At 35.9% G+C, this 22,215-nt stretch overlaps 1 protein-coding gene across 6 annotated transcripts in view; it reads left to right on the top strand.

Moving 5' to 3' along the window:
- SPATA17 (spermatogenesis associated 17) overlaps positions 1–22,215 on the top strand; it is a 241,485-nt gene that overhangs the window by 93,063 nt on the left and 126,207 nt on the right. For all 6 annotated transcript variants that reach the window (XM_043486168.1, XM_043486169.1, XM_043486170.1 and 3 more), the window contains one exon: positions 14,751–14,874. In XM_043486168.1, the coding sequence (XP_043342103.1) occupies positions 14,751–14,874 (124 nt within the window). The remainder of the gene's footprint in view (positions 1–14,750; positions 14,875–22,215) is intronic.

The raw sequence follows: 22,215 nt of genomic DNA, 5'->3' as shown, positions 1-22,215 counted from the left end.
ATTTTAAAGGTTAACTTAATATATGTCCTACAAACAGACTGTACATTTCCCCCACCCCGTGCTATAGGTAGGCTCTCACCAGCCACTCATCTCACACATAAAAGTGTATAAATGTCGATTCCAATTCCCAACCAACACCGCCCCCCCCACCCCATGTCCACACTCTCTCTCTGTTTATGCCTCTATTTCTGCTTTGCATGTTGGTTCATTCTTTTATATATTGTTTCATGTTTTACAGTAAATGTATAATTAAGCAAGCATTTACAATAATGTTCTGATATTATCTGAAATGCCAGTTCACACATTTTATATTCTCAGAGGCTCTGGGATGCAGATGAAAGAGCAAGTATAGAGTCTTAGACCTCAGCATGAACCTCCCATTGAAAACACTAGGGATTAATTTTTCAATCAAATAGAAGTATTGTCACTCAAGCACATTATGTTAACATTAATCGCTCAGTCGTTTCCAACTCTTTGCAACCCTGTGAACCCAAGCACATTATGGCACAGTGGTAAAAAATTTGCCTGCTGATGCAGGAGATGCAAGAGACATGGGATTGATCCCTGGGTTGGGAAGATCCCCTGGAGAAGGAAATGGCAACCCTCTCCAGTATTCTTGCCTGGAGAATCCCATGAACAGAGGAGCCTGGTGGGCTACAGTCCATGGGGTTGCAGAGTCAGACACGACTGAGTGAGCACATAGCATGCAAAGCAAGTATATGTCAAATATGGGGTCATGAAGAGTCAGACACAACTGAGTGACTTAGCATGCACACAGGCATAAGATATATTGAGCACTTATGGTATACCAACTGCTGTGCTAAACTTTTGATCCTCATTATCTCCTTCCATTTCTGAAATAAACCTGTGAGGTAGATATTATCACCTATTCTATACTTCAGCTAGAGATAGCTTAGTTTTGTTACAACTGTCCTCTAAGTATAATTTTTCATAAGATCCTTAATTGGGATGGGAATATTTGTATAGACATTTGTTAAAGAATGAATAGTTACTTTAAAGTAAGGCTTAGAATATAGACCCTAAACTATCTCATAATTATTTGGTAAAATTAAATAAAACCTGTTCAAAGTCAAATTGATTTCCTTTTTGAAATATATTTTATATTAAAGCTAGTCAATAAAACCACTTATTTTTATTAAACAAATTATTTTGAGTTAATGAAAGGAGTGGTAGATTTTCCATTGTTGATAAACGCAAGATACTTGAATCAGAAAATGTGCTCTTTCATAGATTCATTTGGTAGGTAAACTGTCAGGCAGCCTCCACAAATGGGCTGTCGTGTTATTGCATTTATTTTTATTATTTGAACTCAAATGAACTACACAGTCTCACCATTTATCTCTCATGAATCTGAGCAGTTAAGTAGGTAAGACGAAAAGGTGCAGTTCCATTCGACTCTAACATATCATTGGCTGTCAGGTGAGCCTTGTTATGCTGTCCATCCTCATTTAACTATCCCACAAGATCTCTTAATGAAGTTAAGCCCCAAGTTCACTCCAATAATTCTGTGGCAAGAGTTTGTGCAGTGTAACACTTCATCACTTGTCAGGAAGGCACTCTCAGTTTATGCATTTAATAAGGGCATCCTCTAGCTGGTTAATTAGAAGTGAACAGTTTGCATATTTACTAAATGCAGAGTGTCATTGCTACCATGGCCTGTTGCCTACATGAATTATTTCTCTATCTGCAATAAACAGCTGGGTAATTATTACTGCCATAATCAGATAAATTCCCTCTGTAAGGCTTTTCTTACATGGCAATTCTTTGAACTCATCCAAAGCTGAACAAAATTTATGAACTCCAGCAGTGAGGCCACTTTTTCATAGTAGGGTGTCCCTGTTCCCGATTTCAAGGACATAGTGGCACACCATAGATATTGTGTAAATAAGGAGAATAAATATGATTACCAAAAGATAATGTTTCAATAAACTGCATTTAAAAATATAATATTCTGATCTCAACTAAATCATAGCAGTTTGGCTTTATCAAACTGTATCTAGATGACAGGTTCTTTTAGTAAGGGCTAGCTTAACATGTAAAGAAAATAACATTTTACTTTTCAAGGACAAAATTAGTCTGTAATGTTAACTATGCACATGACTTTTTCTTCTGTATAATCACTTTATATATGAAGATACAATATTATAGCAATTAATTTGGTAGAATTTAGATAATAACATACTAGAGTGTCTAACTTAAAATACATGTGTAATCTTTCCTTTTAAAACTACTACTTATCCATAATTAGTAATTATCAGCATAATCCATATAATCACCTTAAAATATGAAATGATATCAACTATTTGATCACAGCCTTTTTATTGTTAACAAGAAGGCATTATCTTTAACAATTTGCTATTTCAAAACATTTTTAAAGCAAAGTATATAAAAAGGAAAAAGTAACTTTATTCCTGAGATAGAATTAGTAAAAAGAAAAAGCTTATTATATTGGGTATAATTATGTTATGTATATCTACATATGCAGATATATTTAAACATTTTTCAAATTTAACTCTTTATACAATGAATTTCAAACAATGTACAAAAGATACTTATGAGTAAAAATTATGAACCATGGTAAAGGAAAATGCAGAATGACAACTCTAACGGTATGACTGATCAGAGGATAAAGTTAGTTATGTCCCATTTTCAGAATGGAGAAAATCTTGCTGTATATGTAAGAAAGTTTTTCTAGAAATTTCTGGAAATTTCATATATGAATCTTCAAGAGGAGACACTGAGTAATGTAGTGAACAGCGACTTCTGTAAGCTTTTTTTTTTTAACAGAAAAAAGCTCTCTGAATTTCAAGTCTTTCTTTTTTTATGGTGATATCTTGGGGACGTTGGGGCAAGGGGGGAAAGAAGCCAGAATGTAGCAGTAAACTGTACTCATTTGAAAGCAAAGGTCTCAAATATGCTGGCTTGTGGACTTAGGTTCTCCGTTGTCCCACTTTGAGGAATGAATGGATTAGCAGTTCTTTTCTCTCACTTATCCTAGCTGATCCTTTGACAGGAGGCAGGTGCAAGACAGTTCCTTTTTTGCTTTTCATATTGCTGGCTGTGAGTAACTTTATGTAGTGGAAATCAGATTTGGGTACTTCATATCTTGTTAGTATACTTTTTCAGTCATACTTGAAGATATATTTAAGTTATTGTGAAAGTCTATCGAGAAAATGGGTCTATTGCTAAAAGCTTATTGAAAGTACCATCCAGTGGGCTATTTGGCCTTCACATTATCTGATGTCTTTGAATCACATGACACTGTTGATCACTTTCTTTTCTAAGCTCTCTTATGACTTGCATTCTCTGATGCCACTCACTCTTGTCTTCATTGCTACCTTTCTGATTGTTTCATCTCTAGTTTCTTTTGTGTGGTTATTGTTGTTTTAGTTGCTAATTGTGTTTGACTGTTTGTGACCCCATGGACTGTAGCCCTCCAGGCTTCTCTGTTCATGGGCTTTTTCGGGTAAGAATACTGAAGTGCTTATGGGAATCCCTTTGTGTGTTATTTGTTGTGGATCACCATTTCCTTCTCCAGGGGATCTTCCCACCCTAGAGAATGAACCTGCAGCGCCTGCATTGCGGGTGAATTCTTTACCACTGAGTGAGCGGCGAAGCCCTTTCTTTTATACTCACCTAGATTTGCTTGATCTTGAATATCAGTATTCTCTCTTTGATGTACTTGTGTTTTTACTCTTTATCCTCTGGACAATCTCCTCCACTTCAGTGACTTCTGTTACCACTTGTATTCTGATGATTTATAAATCTGAATATTCTCCAGCCCAGAATGTTCTGATTATCATAAACATTTACTCAAATGCCTGCCAACACTATATCCACACTTGGAAATCCACAAACATCTCAAATTAAGCATGTTTATATGTGAAGTAATAATTCCCCCTGCAAATCTCTTTTTCTTATGGTGAATTGGACCATTTAATCTCAGTGCCCAAGCCAGAAATATGAGATTCATACTCAAGGTGATTTTCTCCATTCTATTGATGACCAAGCTCTTTCACTTATTTTTCAAGCCCTCTGTTCTCATTCCTCATTCCTACTGCTGTCTGAATGATTCTGAAATACAAATCTGATCAATGTAATCTGTTGTATTACCTTCCTTTTAAGGGTCCCATAGGAAAAGATGACTTAGAAGTCCTAGACATATGTCAAGTATGAACACTAGGATTATATTTTAGACTCTATTCTTAGTTTGAGAATTAAGCATACCCCAAATATAAATGCATTGTATTCTGAAATAGTTATAATACGTAAAATCTTGAATCTTTGGAAAAATTGTTAGCATGTATCTTAGTTAAAATATTATTGTAGAATAGGAATTCCTAAAGAGTGTATGTTATAAAGAGAGAGGTATAAATGATACATATATATATATATATATATAATAGAAGTTTTGTGATAAAGTGGAAATATAGGCAGTTGGTATCATACTACAAAAGCAGTGAATCAACATGTATACCCATGGCGGATTCATGTCAATGTATGGCAAGACCAATACAATATTGTAAAGTAATTAGCCTCCAATTAAAATAAATAAATTTTAAAAAATCACTTTAAAAAAATACTTTTTTCATCCCTGCTTTGTAATGCTTCTAAGCTTTTCCCCCTCTTGTTTCTCTTTTAATCTATTTCCTTTCACAGGAGTGACACTGGAGAGAATTGAGAGAAAATTACCCAGTTTCTTTGTCTGTATCTCCATTCTTTCTACTACTATTTGTTATCTTTTCTTACCCTGCCTAATGGTACATAATATAAGATTTTGTTTAGCATTCATGTGAAAGTGATATCTAAGATCAGTTATAAATTCGTTGGTCAATAAAAGTTTTCTCAAACTCATTAGATAATTTACTGAAGTTACATGTGATATACTGCTTGGAAATAGTTGCCATCATCCTGTAGTCGGTCACTGCTTTATGATAGCATCAAGATTAGTTTAGAGACATCCCTCATCTGTGTTGAGTGGATTGTATGCAAAAGCGGCTGCAATTATTTTTGCTTTAAAATGAAGTTAACACATTTCATTGAGAGACAATGTGTGATTTTGGAGTAATCACAAAGTAAATAAGATCTTGCAGGTATTTTCACATGAAGTGGGAACTTTAGCTACTCAACTCTGACCTCTACCCAAAGCAAAACTTCACTAGCTTGGTCCTCATTCTCCATGGCTGACTGATTCACTGTGACGATACACTCTCAAGGGACAGAGAATACATTGTGCCTTGATCTACCTTTTTGCAGGAAAGCCCCCATGCTGTGTCTCAAAGACACCATCTGTAAAGTCATTTCATTTCACAAAGAAGAGCAGGTATTCATGATACCTGCACCTTTTCCAACCTCAGATGTTGTGGAGAATTAATGCCTGTGAAGCACTTGGAGCTCCTGAAAATGATGCACTAAGTCAATATACTTGTTATTATGCCTATTGTTGTACTTAGCTCAATGTTACTCTCAATTATTGGCCATCATATATATTACATAAAATTTTACTTCCTTTTATAGAAGTTATTCAGAATAGTAAAAAGAAAATAATTTTACCATAATATATGTTCATAGTTTTTAGAAAGAATACTATACAAAATGTCATTTCAACTAAGTCTATTCAAAAGAGCCAGAAGAAGAAAAAAAATTGATTTTCATGAATGATCTTTGAATGGAGTCTGACTGCTTTTTAAAATCATGCAAAGTAGGCAAATGAAATAATGGAACAATTGGATGCTCCCTTTTTATGATCAGAGTGAAGGCGTGGTATTGTAATTTTATAACATTGACCATTATCTTCTCTTTTAGTTTTTTTTCATTCTCAAAATATCTACTCTATAGAGTACAGATTTGCTAGCATTACCCTTCGAGAGCCCATTCTCCCTTGCTCAGGAAGCCTTTCTTCTGCTCTAAAGTGATTATCCCACCCCCTGCTTGCTGTTGACGGCTCAAGTCTACCAAAGAAAGCTGGAGTTTCCTGTGCATAATCCAGCCTCATTTCATTACCACACCCCTCCACCGCAGCTCACTCGCTTGAGTGAAAGCCTGCACATTGTTCAGCTCCCAACCACAGTGCCTTTTCCAACCCCTCTAATCAGAGCGCGCTCCCTGAACTCAAGAATCGCTTATATATTTCTTCATAGACTTATTCTGCCTATAGGCTAGTTCGTTGTCAGCTATTTTATTTGCAAGCTACTTGAAGGCAGGGTCTGGACTTGCTACATCTTCATTTCTTTTACTATTTTAAACGTACATATGACTGCCTGAGTGAATAACCAAATGAGTGTTAATTTTCTTCATGACACTAACTCCTAAAGTAGCTTAAACGTTTTGAAGAGAAATTGATCTATATTGCAAACAAAGGATTTTCAAGAGTAACTGAAAAGTGTTTTATGAGAGCACTTTTCTAAATCTTTTCAAAATGTGAAAATCTCAGCTCTAGATTTCAGAGTAAGGGGTAGTGTTCAGTAGCAGCCTGAGTGCTGGAGCATCAAGGACTATGTACGGTGGAGTGCTTACTTTTAAAGCATATTTCCCCCTTTGAAAATGATACCCTAATGAAATTTACACTTGTCCAGCATGCCAGGGCCCAGGTAGCCAGGTAGATATCGTAAGTGATTTAAATGCTTTGACTGCCTGAAAGTGAAGCTTTTGTTTCACATGGAAATACTTGGGGTATCTTAATGACTTTCAAATCATCTGTTCTAAGGTTTTATCAGTCTCAAAATATTTTTGGATGTCATACACCAACTTCAAGCTTGTAATTGCTTTATTTGTGGTTAGTGATTTTACTTACATTTTAGACTTAGCCTTCTCTCTTTTCTTTTATTGCCTACTTATTCAGTTACATGAATATGTGCAGATTAAGAGCGGACAATCGTTATAGATGCAACATATTGCTGCTAAGTCGCTTCAGTCGTGTCCGACTCTGTGCGACCCCATAGACGGCAGCCCACCAGGTTCCCCCCATCCCTGGGATTCTCCAGGCAAGAACACTGGAGTGGGTTGCTATTTCCTAGAGATACAACATGAGTACATTCAATAAATTTAACTAAAATATTTCTATGACATAACATACCACAGCAGAAACTCTGCTATTCAGCTGTTTTTATTTTGAAGGCTTTATACAACAGAAGATATCCTGACTTCATCTGCCATCAAACAGAGTAAGGACACTAGAGACTTGTTTAAATTCACTATCTTATCATTGTTTTTCTTAAAGATGGTACAGGTGATAGTTTTTTGTTTTATCTGAGAAATTATGGAATTGGGGACATCTGTGCTTTTAAAAAAATCTCCATATAATTTTAAAATTCCTCTGTCAAAATTATGATTTCTATGAAAGTACTGTGATATATGTATCCTGTCTCCCTTGTAGTACTTCATAGTGCTTTAGCTAATAAGGCAGTACTCATATTAAGATCATTAACTGAATATAATTTCATCTCTTCATGATGTCTTCATGAGTAGGATTGAATCATCTTACTTTCTAACAGAGCTTACATTGTCATCACTGTACTCTGTTGCTTCTCAGACTTTAACAGGCAAGAGATTGACTCACAGTCCTACCCTCCAGAATTTCTGATTGAATCAGTCTGGGCTGGAGCCTGAGAGTGTGCATTGCTAGCAGTCCCCAGGTGAAGTCAATGCTGCTCTTCAGGGGATCACATCCTGAGACCCATCCACGTCTTTGGCAAAGAGCCAGAGTCCAGGTTCTCCCCTCCCTTCGCTCAGAGAGGCTTTGTGATTGTGGTTTCTTCCCTCTTCTAGTTAAACCATCAGAAGTGATGAAATGTACTAGTAGTCAGCTGAGAAATAAATAAAAAGGAGATTCACCTAATTTACACTAGATATTAGGCCAACTATTTTGGGAGGGGCACATCAATGAGTACATCTTAACCCTAACCTTCAGGCCTTAGCGTGTGGTAGGGGGAATGCAGAAGTGATGCATGTTTATAGGTATAATATGCTGTAGAACGTAGTAGACCTTGAAAAGAAAGGCAAGGGATTATGAGAGCAGGAGCAGCTAGAGAGTAGTGATTATTAAGGGAATCTTGAAGCCCTTTTAGAGGAAAGGGTAGATTTTTGGGGTCTTTTTTTGGGGGGTGGGGAGGAGTTGTTGTTGTTCTGGACTAGAAGAGAGGAGAAAAATTTTAAACACAAAATTTTTAGTACATATTTTGAAATGAATACGACAATGAAGTAGAATAGCAAAATATATTGCTCTCTTCTGAATGGCATAGATGGCCATCTTAATCATTTTTATTAGGGTAAAAAAAGTATTACATGAGTCTGCTAAACAAATATTGAATAATTTAATCAGTAATATATAGAAGGGGCTAATTCCCAAGTTCTAATTATGAGTTTGGATATTTTTCATCTTATATAAATATTATTTGTTTCTGAAAACAATTTTGAGCAGACTGCTTTATTTTCTTCAATAGTTTATGACAGTATGTTCTTCTTCTTTGGTTCAGACCTTAGAAAAAAACCAAGACACACTTTTTAAAAGGAAAAGTCATTGTGACAAGAGAAAGAGAATGTGCAATGCAAGAAAACATGTGTGATTACTTGACAGGAAGCTTTCATTTGAGTTCAGAACTGAGCAGGCTCATGTACTTGTTTTGTAATCACTTGTCAGGTTTCAGTCATCATTTGTACGATGGCAACTTCCACACTTACATGGAGACAATAGAGTAAATTCTTTACAACATTAATTATATCCAGCGTAATGGCTCTACTGTCCAAGACTATCTTTGTAAAATCTATTTATTTATTCATTCAAATAGACATGGACACAACAGACATCGTCTTGACAAAATTTGCAGTCTAGTGGGTGAGATACGTTAAATAAGCAAATACTCTGGCTTCTCTTCAGATCAAAGATAATAAACAAATTTATCCATGAAGACATAATTAAGAATATTGAATTCTATAGAGGAAAAAACTAAATTATGGTACTATGAGTGAGAAAACAATGAGAGAAAATTCAGCTTGCTGTAAAGCGCGTTCAAAGCAGAAAACAGAATATAAGTGAAAAGTCCTGGGGTAAATTGTTTGCTTGGAAATGAAATAGGGTCATTGAGTAAATTGTTTGCTGGGAAATAAATAAGGCCACTACTACTAAGGCATAGTAGTGACAGGAGAATGTGGTGTGAAGTGAGATAGAGAGATGAGCAGGGCTGTTCCCCAAAGGCCTTGTGGTTTATTTGGTCTGTTAGTTGTGTTGTGCTGACTCGCTCTTAAGCATCTTTTCAGTTCCCGTCTTTTTTTATACACCAGTGTGATGTGCACTGGGCTTCCCTTGTGGCTCGGTGGTAAAGAATTCACCTGCCAGTGCATGAGAGGTGAATTTGATCCCTGGGTCGGGAAGATCCCCTGAAGAAGGAAATGGCAACCACTCCAGTACCCTTGCCAGTGGGCAACAGTCCAAAGGGTCGCCAAAAGGTCGGATACAAATTAGCGGCTAAACAATGATGTACGTTAGCATTCTTTACACACACAAAGAGTAGCAAGTGGAAAATGTGTGTTAAGAAGAGAGGACATATGTGGCTGCAAATGCAAAAGTTTGTGTATTCCATGGTCACTTTGTTGCTGTTCAGTTGCGAAGTTGTGTCCAACCTTTTGCAACTCCATGACTGCAGCTTGCCAGGCTTCCCTGTTCTTCACTATCTTCTGGAGCTTGCTCAAACTCATGTCCATCGAGTTGGTGATGCCACCCAACCATCTCACCCTCTGTCGTCCCCTTCTCCTGCCCTCAATCTTTCCCAGCATCAGGGTCTTTTCTAATGAGTCAGCTCTTCCCATCAAGTGACCTAAGTATTGAAGCTTCAGCTTCAGCATCAGTCCTTCCAGTGAATATTCAGGGCTAACTCCCCAATTATTAATGCTATCATCTGATGATGAAGAAGAGTTTCAATTAATTTAAACTTTTTCAAAACAGATCAACTTTTCCCTTTTGTGGACTTTGGAAAACTAGTATGGATTTTTTGCTACCATCAAAGTTACCAACTCAGAAAAAAAAGTTTATCAATATCTAAATAAAATATTGGATTGGGCAAAATGTATGATATGAGTATAGTATTGTGCTTAAAGATGTGGATTTTGCTCAGACCTAGATTCAAATTCTGACTCTGCCACTTTCTAGTTTGAGCGTTTGAGCAGAGATCTCATCTCTGTGAATCTTCTTTCCTAATCTATAAAATGGGAGGAGTGATATCTGCCTCACAAGACTGTGGAAGGATTAAATGAGGTATGTAGATGTCTTAAAGGGCTTCCCAGGTGGCTCAGTGGTAAAGAATCCACCTGTCAATACAGAAGACGCAAGAGACGCAGGTTTGATCCTTGGGTCAGGAAGATCCCCTGGAGGAGGAAATGGCAACCCACTCCAGTATGCTTTCCTGGAAAATTCCATGGACAAAGGATCCTACTGTCCATGGGTAAAAAAAGAGTCAATCACAACTGAATGAGTACACAGGTGTCTTAGCGAGGAAGCTCTTGGAAACAAAATGTAAGTCAAGGATTAAACAACCGATCCTTTATTTGGGTGGTTCTCGTCCAGGGCAGTGAGGGTGAGGATAAGGGAGAGTGAAGTGTCTTAGAAAGAGTGAAGTGTCTCAGAAACAGACTGTGAGACAGTGATTTGGCTCATGAGTGTTGTTGGGGGGCATTTGGGGAACAACATTTTGAAGGGAGGGGAAGAGGAAAGCAGAGGGAGAAGCTAAGCTGCATCAGAAGTCTCCATCAGTCCCAGGAAGCTCTGGGATTCAGATGGGTTTTGAGGGTAGTGCCATGTTGACACAGAGGCCTCTGTATTCCTTCCATCACCAGCTATTGGGTGCAAGCTGGGATAGAGGGTGGCAAAACCTGGGATGGGGCAGCTGCTTTTCTCCGGTGGAATGTATTTAGCTCAAGCTGTCAGCCACTAACACTCAGGGCAGCTGTCTTGGGTGCTTTGGTCCTTAAGGACCGAAGGGAAGACCACGGGATGACTCCTGCAGTCCCAGACCACTGCTTCACATCACATCCCAGAGTGACTCAACCCAGCACAGCAGGTGTGCCTGCTGTTTTTAGCCACACAGGTTTTCTCCCAATTTGCAAGGAGACCTCTTAAAGCAGTACGTGTAAGGCAGAAAAAAAGGGGAAATTTCTCTGCATGAATCTTCCCTGCCCCTGGCTTCCCACTGTTCAAGGTTTGTCCCATGCTTCCTGCCTTGTAGGGAGCTAGACTCCATGCTCTGCCTCACGGAATTTTATCCTCAAGGTGCACACTAGTGTGGAGAGAGAAAGGAGGAGCTCATTGAAGAGATTTTAAAAAGCATAAAAGATTCCTATTCCGTGGAGTAGATAAAGCAAGTAGCCTAGTACCCCGATTACAGGAAACATTCTTTAACGTAACACCTAGCCGTTAACTTTGAGCAAGCCGTTACTCTGAGCACTTTAACAGAGATTAATCAATTTCATCAACACAATAGCTTGATGGAGAAGATCCTGAGACTGATAATAAATTTGCATTTTACAGATGAGGATATTAAGGCTCAAAGATTAAACAGCTAGTAAGTAGCCCGGCAGAAATTTTATAACCAGGTGTCATTTCAGAGTCTCTGTGGTTAACTGCTCTGCTTATATTGCCTCCAAGTGGCTATTACTATTTTTATTATTATTATCATGTTAGACTATGTAAATATTTTATTATCATTATAGATATCATTAGCAAAATGTATTCAAATATGTAAAGCTTTAGATAGTTTCAGTAATTTTTGGCTTTATTTTTACAAATGTCTCAAAATGTTTTGTACATATAAACACTGGTGCAGAAAGTCTTGGGACTTATCCAAGTTTCATTAACTATACAGTAGAAAACAAGATCATAAGATAAAGGAAAATATGTGTGGTTCATTCAATAAAAATATCTCCTGTATAGTATTTCTTGTATTAGGACGACTACAGTCAAATATAAGGTTAGAGGCTCTGCAGATCTAGGCATTCTAATTCCATTTCTGCCATTAACTGATTTGTTATTCAGATTGGCTCATTTCATCTCTTTATGTGTTTCCATATTTGTACAACAGGGCAATTAGTTATACCTATCCTGTATCTATCACAGGATATTTTTTTCAGATAGAAATTAGACTATCTACCTGAAATGTAAAAACATATTCATAATAGTCTGAAGCTATTTGGGAAAGTTTGTAATTGTTTAAAAAACATTTTAAAAACTGCTGGATTGGAAAAATACGTACATTTTATATTTTTGTAGGGAACCCTAGTTACAGTGGTTTCCAGCTTTTAATCTTTAATGGGATCATAATTTTCTATTGCATCCTTTACACTGAGCCATATCTTCATCTCTATTGCTATAACAAAAAACCTGTATATCAAGGATAAATAATTTATTCAGCTCTTCCTACTTAGTTATTTAACAAAGAATATTTAACATGAATATAATGGTGATGTTCAGTACGACTGTACATGTTCAAGCAGAGCAATAAATCAGCTTAAGATTGATTTTTTCAGTAATTGTATGAATTTATTAAATTAATTAATTTTGTGGTTTGAGATTACCCTCAATTACTTTTTCTAGGGTTTTTCAAATTTCTTGGGTTATTTTGTGGGGTTTTCTAGTTCCTTCTGGATTTACTCCGTGTTTATATGCTGGAAACTAACATTCTCTTACATTCCTCTCAGTTTTAACTCTCCTTGTCAAGCTTCTTGAGTACATACAAATGGTTTTAATTTTATGTTTCCATGTCCTGAAGATGAACTGTTTTTACTTCTTTAAATAATTTCCACTGCTGATTTTGTATCCAAGTCCTATTTACTTCTTTGTACCTTACCTGTTTGTGTATGTGTTCAATTTTATTGGGCCTTTTTTGTTCTTACGTTAGATCTCTTCATATTCATTACATTACTTATAGAACACAAACTTCTTTATAGATGTGTTTTTAAATTTGTGTGATCATTCAGAATATTGCTGTGCTTATCTTTGGGGTAACATAAAATTGGATCATGCATATTTGAGTAATTATCCTAATAGTGGCAGTTCATTGGCTATTTTAAATTCTCTTAAAGACTTATAAGAGGAATTATTGAAGAGATATTTATTTTTTATATAATATCAAAAGTAAAGATGAAAATTAATGATGTGCTCATTTTTTAATGTAACACCTGATTGTTATTTTTCCTGGTAAAAATTCTCATTTATTCATATGTAACTGCCTTGAAATCTGTACCTAAGGACAAAGAAAGGTCACCAATCCCTCTAACTCCTGGTTCTCTGTCAAAAATGGACACAGTTAATGAGGTTTGTTTGGTACAGAACAAATTCTCAGACACAGATAGAGATCCTTTCAATGGAAACAAATTTGTTTGGCTTTACCAGGTTACTTAGCGATTAATAATAGCCTTGAGATGCAGGTCAGAAAGGTCATTGTACCAGCTTGCCAGCACAATCTAAATGTGCAGCCAGCCCCGCGCTGTGGGTACAGAAGCCCCCAAAATACTATGCATAAAGTAAAACAGGCTATTTTCTGACTCCTTTTTTCATATTAATAAGCAATTTTCAAGAGAAGGGTGGCAAAATGAGGGCCATGCCACTCCAAGTAATTCATTTATTTTGCAATTTAATCTTATGTTGGAAAAAATAGCTCTGCTGCAATAGCAGGGCATGGTGATTTTTAAACGTCAGTGTGTTTCATAAGTAACCTTGTATGAAGTATTGTATTAGTAGCCTTTAACAGAAAATTGCAACAAAAATATTTCTAGTCATTGCAGTAGGAACAGGACTCTTTTTTTTTTTTAATTTTTGGAATTCTCCTCTCTAGTTTCCCTGCTATCTTTGAGGCATGTGCCTAGAAGATTTACTTAAAATTTTACTTATAGAACTAGATAGTATGTTACATATTTTTTTAAAAAGTACAATTTCAAAACATTACTTTAATATGAGTGGTTAAACTTGTTCTTTGAAAATAAAGGATTATTGTCCCATAGTTTGATATTATTATTCTATTTAGTAGGTATTTTTCACGTAGTATATTTTAACAGCTAATTTTGTGTTTAAATTTCTTAGATATATGTATATAAATGATGAAAAGTTTCATTATTTTAATGGAATTTGTTACACTTGAAATGCTGTGAACTTCCGTGTACACAGTTTGACTTTTATTCTAATTATTGATATAACTGAATAAAATGTCAGCCTTTCAAAGACAAGATAGTACATGTAATATTGTTGATATTATTTGAACTGTTTAACTGAAGTAAATTTAGACTAAATTAAGTATATGTTTAAAAAATCTATCATATTTTTAAAATTAGCCCATAAGTATGTAAAATAAACAACTAGAGCTTTGTAAATACCAAATTTAAAGGAAATCAGTAGTTTAGATGTTTTCTTAGGATATTTAAGTCTAAAATGGTTAATCTTCAGCCAAGGAAAATGATAGCATAGTAATTAACTTACTTTGCATTTAATATAGTCCTTTAGCTACTGAACTGATTATAATATGTAGATATTTGATTTTCAAAATTTCACCACTGAAAGATCACTTAAATGCTTTTTTAAGGATTGCAAAGATTCACCTAGAATGTGCTGGTAAGATTGATTACTCCACTGATTTTGATGAATGTGGAGGTAGGTTGCCCCTCAAAAACTGACTTGATTCTCATCAGTGAAAGAATTAAAAGGTTAGTGTATCTTTCGTATCACAAATGACCTCAAACTTTCACTGCAGGGAGGCCCTGGAGGAGTTTGCAGAGATGAAAGAAAGGGAAGAGAAGAAGGCAGACCTCGAAAGGGAGGAGAAAGAAAGAGATTACCAGGCTCGAAAGATGCATCACCTCCTCAGCACAAAGCAGGTTGGTCTACCTGTCCCTGACAGCTCACGGAAGCTGCTGGGGCCCCCAGCCTGACAGAGATAAACTAGCAGGCTGAATGGGACATGACTTGTTGAAAAGATACCGCAAAGACACTACTTTGAGTTCAATTCTGTGCTGCTCTGTAGGTGCACACAGGCACCCCGGCTGCCCTGTGACAGCGCCTTCGTGGAGGCAGCTGGGCCAGGCTACTAGAAAGGTCCACATCCACCGTCAAGGGCACACCTTCCATTTCCAAACCCAGACTGAGTGGCTCATGGTTGTGTTGTGAATTGATCAGGAACCAAGAAGTTATTAAGCTGAGGTCGCTTTCATGTTACCTCTGTGAACTGAGCGAATGTTGAGATTAAAACCATCCTTTCTAAATTCTGATGCAAGTTTTCAAGTGTAGCTTTTAACCAAACTGCGTGAGCAGTTGCATCTTCATATAGAGATGTGCATGTGGAATCTGGAATATTAAGATGTTTCTTTTCTGATATGTGGGTAGGTTTCAGTAACCCAGATCTCCTCATGGTTACTAAGAAAATATACACTGCATGTAGAATATTTTGCTCACAAAGAATAAGATTGTTGTTGTTGTTGTTGTTTTAAAAAGCATGAATTTAGGGATTGAAAAGTGTTTTGTTACTTGAGCCTGAAGCGGTGCTCATTCAGTCACGTCTGACTCTTTTGCAACCCCACGGACTAAAACCTACCAGGTTCCTCTGTCCATGGGATTTTTCAGGCAAGAATACTGGAGTGGGCTGCCGTTTCCTTCTCCTGGGCATCTTCCTGATAGGGGTCGAATCCGAGTCTCCGGCATCTCCTGCGCTGCAGGCGGATTCCTTACTGCTGAGCATAGGGGAAGCCCAATGGGAGCTTGAGGCTGTAAACTAGCAATTTCTTGGGTTTTAGTCTTTCTCCTAGACTTCAAGCCCAATTTTAGGGTTCTCGCTGAGTTGCATATGCAAATCTCTTCAGACAGGGAAAGCCAGTCCAATCCCAGTGGGAGAGAGTGAATCTAAGACTGAATGTCTTCCTTAGAGGTATCTAAGGTCAAAACCATAGTAAATACTGGGCTGCTCTGTACATTTGGAACACAGGTCTCTTGTACCTCTGGCTTCTATTTGGTAGTCTAAACAACAATACTTTCAGTAATGATTACTATCTTAATATTTACTTTAATTTGGATAGCTGAATTGTCTTCATTTAACAGGCAAGGAACTGAAATCCAGGTAATTATGTGACTGGCCATAGACACAAAATTAGTAGTAATAAATAGCTCTGGTGTTCAAACTGAGGTCTTTCTACTCTTAAATACCCAGGTACTAATTTAAAGATAATTTGAAAACTAAAAAATAAAAGTATTTTCAATTTTTATTATAAAATCCATAGCAATGCAAACATTTTAGTTGTGTGATTAGTGGGCTACATTTTAAAGACACAATTCCAAATCTTTTTAGCAAAACTTTTTTTTTCAAATGTTAATTTGTTCAGTTCAGTTCAGTCACTTAGTCTTGTCCAACTCTTTGCAACCCCGTGAACCGCAGCACGCCAGGCCTCCCTGTCCATCACCAACTCCCGGAGTCTACCCAAACCTACTAATGGTAATTTCAATTTTGTTGAGACTTCAGTCCACTTCATTTCAGTTCAGTCACTCAGTCGTGTCCGACTCTTTGCAACCCCATGAAGCGCAGCATGCCAGGCCTCCCTGTCCATCACCAACTCCCAGAGTCCACCCAAACCGATGTCCATCGAGTCAATGATGCCTTCCAACCATCTCATCCTCTGTCGTCCCCTTCTCCTCCTGCCCTCAATCTTTCCCAGCATCAGGGTCTTTTCCAATGAGTCAGCTCTTCTCATCAGGTGGTCAAAGTATTGGCGTTTCAGCTTCAACATCAGTCCTTCCAATGAAAACCCAGGACTGATCTCATTTAGGTTGGACTGGTTGGATCTCCTTGCAGTCCAAGGGACTCTCAAGAGTCTTCTCCAACACCACAGTTCAAAAGCATCAATTTTTCGGCGCTCAGCTTTCTTCACAGTCCAACTCTCACATCCATACATGACGGCTAGAAAAACCATAGCCTTGACTAGACGGACCTTTGTTGACAAAGTAATGTTTCTGCTTTTTAATATGCTGTCTAGGTTGGTCATAACTTTCCTTCCAAGGAGTAAGCGTCTTTTAATTTCATGGCTGCAATCACCATCTGCAGTAATTTTGGAGCCCAGAAAATAAAGTCAGCCACTGTTTCCACTGTTTCCCCTTCTATCTGCCATGAAGTGCTGGGCCGGATGCCATGATCTTAGTTTTCTGAATGTTGAGCTTTAAGCCAACTTTTTCACTCTCCTCTTTCACTTTCATCAAGAGGCTCTTTAGTTCTTCTTCACTTTCTGCCATAAGGGTGGTGTCATATGCATATCTGAGGTTAAGGGCAGCTATAAATATATCCTGTAATTCTTTAAACCTAGTACTCATTCTTGCTGACAGTTTTTTTCTTTTGAAAATTTTGAACTCCCTTTATACTTATAAACTTTCTTAATCTGAGTTCTGTGTGGTTTATACTTATGATTGGTAGTATGATAGAGAAAGCAATTTTAAAAATGATGAAGTGGGATTTAATTGAAGCATCTGTTAATTCTGTTTTATCCAGAGCTGTATAGTCATTGGGTATAAATGTAATAAATTGGAAACACCATAAAGGCTTAGCTGTTTTACTAATAAAAATAATACAATAGTATATATCCATGGAGTGCTTACCATGTGTCAGAGAATATGGTAGGTATTTTATACATGTTATTTTTTAAAGTATTTTGATTTCTTTTCAGGTTTCAATTAGGTGCCTGGTTTAACAAATCATTTCACAAACGCGACCAAGTAACTTGACTCATGGACCTTTATGAATTTTCAAACAAATTACTATTGTGTTTGTGTTAACAATACAAACCAAAAATGCTGTATCCCATTTTTCTCCTTGTTTATCCCATCCTGACTGCTAGTAATATCTGTGTATATAAACTTCAGTTTAGTGATCACTTGTCCCCAGAACTTCCTGGCATCCAATGAAATGATTCTTACCCTAAGTGAGAGCTTGGCTTCCAGCTCAGCTTTGTCTGATATAAATGCCCACACTCTTTCTACTGTACCATAGCCTCAAAGAAGAATCACTGGGAGATTACCTAGAATTGTCTGAGCCTCTGTTTCACTCTGCACCTTGAAAGAACATTGTGAGGATTAAATTTAATATGTTTAAAATGTTTCCAGGCCCTTAGAGAGCATTCAGTAAATGATAACAATCGTATTATTAGAATTTAAGCTGTCAAGGATAAACTAAGACTCTACACTTTGACTTTCTTCTGTTTGTTTTAGCTGTTGGGAACTCTCATTTTCTCATTTCCTTTCTTTGCTTTCCTTTAATTATTAAAGAAAATTAGTTAGAAATTTTCATAATGATGCCGCCTACCTCTGCATTTCATACCTGGCTTCACCGACCTGAGGGCAATACAGGGAAACGATGTTTTTAAATCACCTCCCTAAGAGAGGAATATTGTAAACATGTCAGGAATTTTCATTTGAATCTTGCAAGTTGATATATTTTGTCATACTGATCTTTACTATTTGATCACAAGTAACTGAAAATAAAAGGACAGGCCTTTGAAACTATAGACGCACTTTTACTAGACACACTTTTGATCCCAAGGCAAACTTCCGGCTCCCTTTCTTTCCTTCTCTTTTCTCTCTCCCTTCTTTCCTTTTCTTTCTTCCCTAGTAGAATAGTGACATCATCCTGGTCTCATCTGTTTACTTTGGTCAGGGGATTAGTTGTACCAACTGGAGAAGGCTACCCACTCCAGTATTCTGGCCTGGAGAATTCCATGGACTATCCATGGGTTTGCAAAGAGTTGGACACGACTGAGTGACTTTCACTTTCAACAGGATGGTACTGGAAATTTTAAATGTTTTATTCCTTATATCCACCAAAATGCTTTCCTTAGCTTTAAATAGGTACTTTTCATCATGAAATTAAAAAGTTGAATTTTAAAACTGATATTACAGGTACAGTTATAAATCAGCTTCACCTTCACAAAAATATGCAACACTGATATTTACTAAATAAAGTGAATATAAATCTTAACTTTAGAATTCATCAGTTACTCCAAATAATGTATTTTTCTGTACCTACAATCATTCTGATACTATGCTAGGACTAGGATCAGGTCATATAAATGTATAGTATATACTCCTTAACTACAAGAATTCCCTCCAATTTCAGTCTCTTTGGAAGGGGTGGAAGGAAATTGCCAACTTTCTGATACAGCTTATGCAGGTAGTCTCACTGAAATTAATATCTTATGTTTAGGATTTTGTTGATTCCATTTACTATTTTATTTTAATAAAAATCTTTACATATTTTTTCAAACCTAAGCAAGACTCAGAGAATGAAAGGCATAATATTTCACTTTCAAGTATTGTTAATGATGTTTTTCAAGATTACTTGGCTATTGGGAAGAAGTGAAGCTGCAGAAATAAAAATATTCCTAAGTCAAATGCGTATAGATTAATTGCATTGCCTGTTTTCAGAGTTTTGTTTTCAAATTATCTTAAATACACATTTAAGTACAAAATAAAAGCAAAATACAAATTATTTTGAAAGGCTTGTGTGAATTTTAGCTCTCAATTTGTTCAGATATTTGAAAAGTTACTGAAAAAATATTCAAACTTAAATAACTTTTATAAGAAGCATAGGAGGATAAGAGAAGTTTTGTTGAGGTCTTCTGATAGTAATTTTAGCCAGGAGAAAGATGATATTTTATTAGTGGTTTCAATAATTTAGGATTGACGTTAATGTAGTTTCTAGAATACTAATTTTCATATTAATTTCATAATTCTATAGCTTAATTTAGATTAGTTGAAATAAAACATTCAGACCATGCTTCAGAAAATGTGAAGAATTCTGTAAACTAAAATTGTATTTGTGAATTCATATATAGATAAAAAGTGAAGTCATGTGTTACTTAATGTATTAATTTTAAGATAATTATGCTGATATACTGATGTACTCATACTGCCAGCATAGTTTTAAAGTCAGTTTTAAGCATGTTTCTAGTACAAATAATATACATCTTAAAATAGTTCCAATATCTATTAGTAATTTTTAATGGTAATAATTATCTCATCTTTATGCAAGCAAATGTATTAACACTAATAGGAATTACTCAGGTAAATAACTAATATTACAATGAGTGAATTAATAGACCCCTCAGGGTTTTATTAATTAAAAAGTTCAAGTCATACTAAAGCACCTTTTGTATATGTTTATTTCAATGAGAAAACTGAACATGGTAACTTATTTGCATAAATAATCAATCACCATTTACTAGTAGTAATAAGGTTAATTTGTTGCTACAGACATAATAGGATTAGTCAATTATATTTCCCAGAAAATACTGTTTGTTATGCACCTCATCACCTGTAACACAGGATTGGATTTAGTGCCCTTATTAAATGAACACATCAAAAAATCTCTGTCTCTGTAAAAGTTTTATGAAAAGAAAGCTAATTTTAGTTGATTTGAGTAAGTAAAATGCAAACACTGCTCACATTTGTAAATTTAATTTATCTTTCTGCAAAGATTGATTATTTAATAAAGTTATTTATTTTGATTCAGTAACCAGTCAAACTAAATCTAACACATATAGGACATATTTCCTTTGAAGAAAATCTCATTTGCAAATTTGTTTTATTCCAAATAAACAGATTTTCATTCCCTTGTCCTTGTTCTTGGGTAATAAATTATGTTGTCTGCTCCACCTACTGGTAGATATATGCAAAGGACTATTGTTGGAGTCATTAGAAGATACTGCCTCTGAAGTGTTGCCAGATTTTTAAGGATCTTCTTGGAGGTCAGCAAAGTTACAGATACAAATGTAAAACTCAAGGTCTATTCAGAAAAATTAATATTTAGAAATATAGATTATTATATAAAATTATAGACATTAATAGTTTTCTGATTATATTATTTTCCTGAAATAGTTTCCTGAAAATATTACCCTTTTAAAAAATTTAATATGCCAATAAAAGGATAAATAAATACAAAATATATTTACAACTCAGTATATTAAAACTAGGCATATTTTATTTTGGACTTCCCTGGTGGCTCAGATGGTAAAAGAATCTGCCTGCAATGCAGGAGACCTGGGTTCAATCCCTGGGTTGGGAAGATGCCCTGGAGAAGAGAATGGCTACCTACGCCAGTATTCTTGCCTGGAGAATTCAATGGACAAAGGAGCCTGATGGGCTACACTCCATGGCATCACAAAGAGTCAGACATGACTGAGTCACTGACACCCACTTTTTCCGCATTTTATTTTAGTTATGGAATTTAATAGTTTATACATATTCAAATTAGAACTAAAATGAAAAAATATATGCTTAATTAAAACTATATACTTAATTAAATACATGTTTTTGGAAATATCTTTCATGTCATCTGTGTATAATAGATTTTTAATGTTTTTCCTTTAATGGGCAGTTAAAATTATCTTATCAATACTGAGATAATGACTTTCAGTTATTTATGATTCTTTAGAAAGACTCCATACTCTAATTAATATTAACAAAGCTTTACTTTTAATTACTATATTTTTTAGAGAAACAAATGGTTTCAGCTACTTTGCCTTTAAAAGTGCATGAAATCTTATTTGTATACAGAAGGAAAATATCTTCATTTTAAAAATTAAATTTGATATGCCAGAAATTAAGTGGTAGTCTGTTGATATGTAGAACATCTTTATAAGCCAAATCTTATAAGATGAAAGAATGCATAAATTAAGAAATATAGTAAAGCCTCCAAATCATTTATTACTTTCAACTCTATGTTTCTAGTATCATAAGTGGGAAGATCTATGCCTTGCATATATTAAATATTTAATATGTGACTGTTTTCCTGGTGGCTCAGATGGTAAAGAATCCGCCTGTAGGGCGGGAGACCTGGGTTCACTCCCTGGGTTGGGAAGATCCTCTGAAGAAGCAAATGGTTACCCACTCCAGTACTCTGGCTGGAGAATTCCATGGACTGTATAGTCCATGAGGTCACAAAGAGTCAGATATGACTGAGCAACCCCCCCCCATTTTTTTTCACGTGATTGCTGACTTTTAATTTGAGGTAATGAAATAACAGATGAATTGCAGTGTTTCAGCGTGCACCTACCTTTGTGTGTATGTGTGTGTGTGATGTGTCTTCGCACACGTGGTGTGTTTGGAAAGTGCCTTTGGGAAGGCATCTCATCAGGCATTGTCCTTAGACAAAGGTGTACCACAGCAATGGTTGGGAAACTCAAGGGTGA

Source organism: Cervus canadensis, chromosome 13 (genome assembly GCF_019320065.1).
Source record: "Cervus canadensis isolate Bull #8, Minnesota chromosome 13, ASM1932006v1, whole genome shotgun sequence".
NCBI lineage: Eukaryota > Metazoa > Chordata > Mammalia > Artiodactyla > Cervidae > Cervus > Cervus canadensis.
This window is presented reverse-complemented; position numbering and strand designations above follow the sequence as displayed.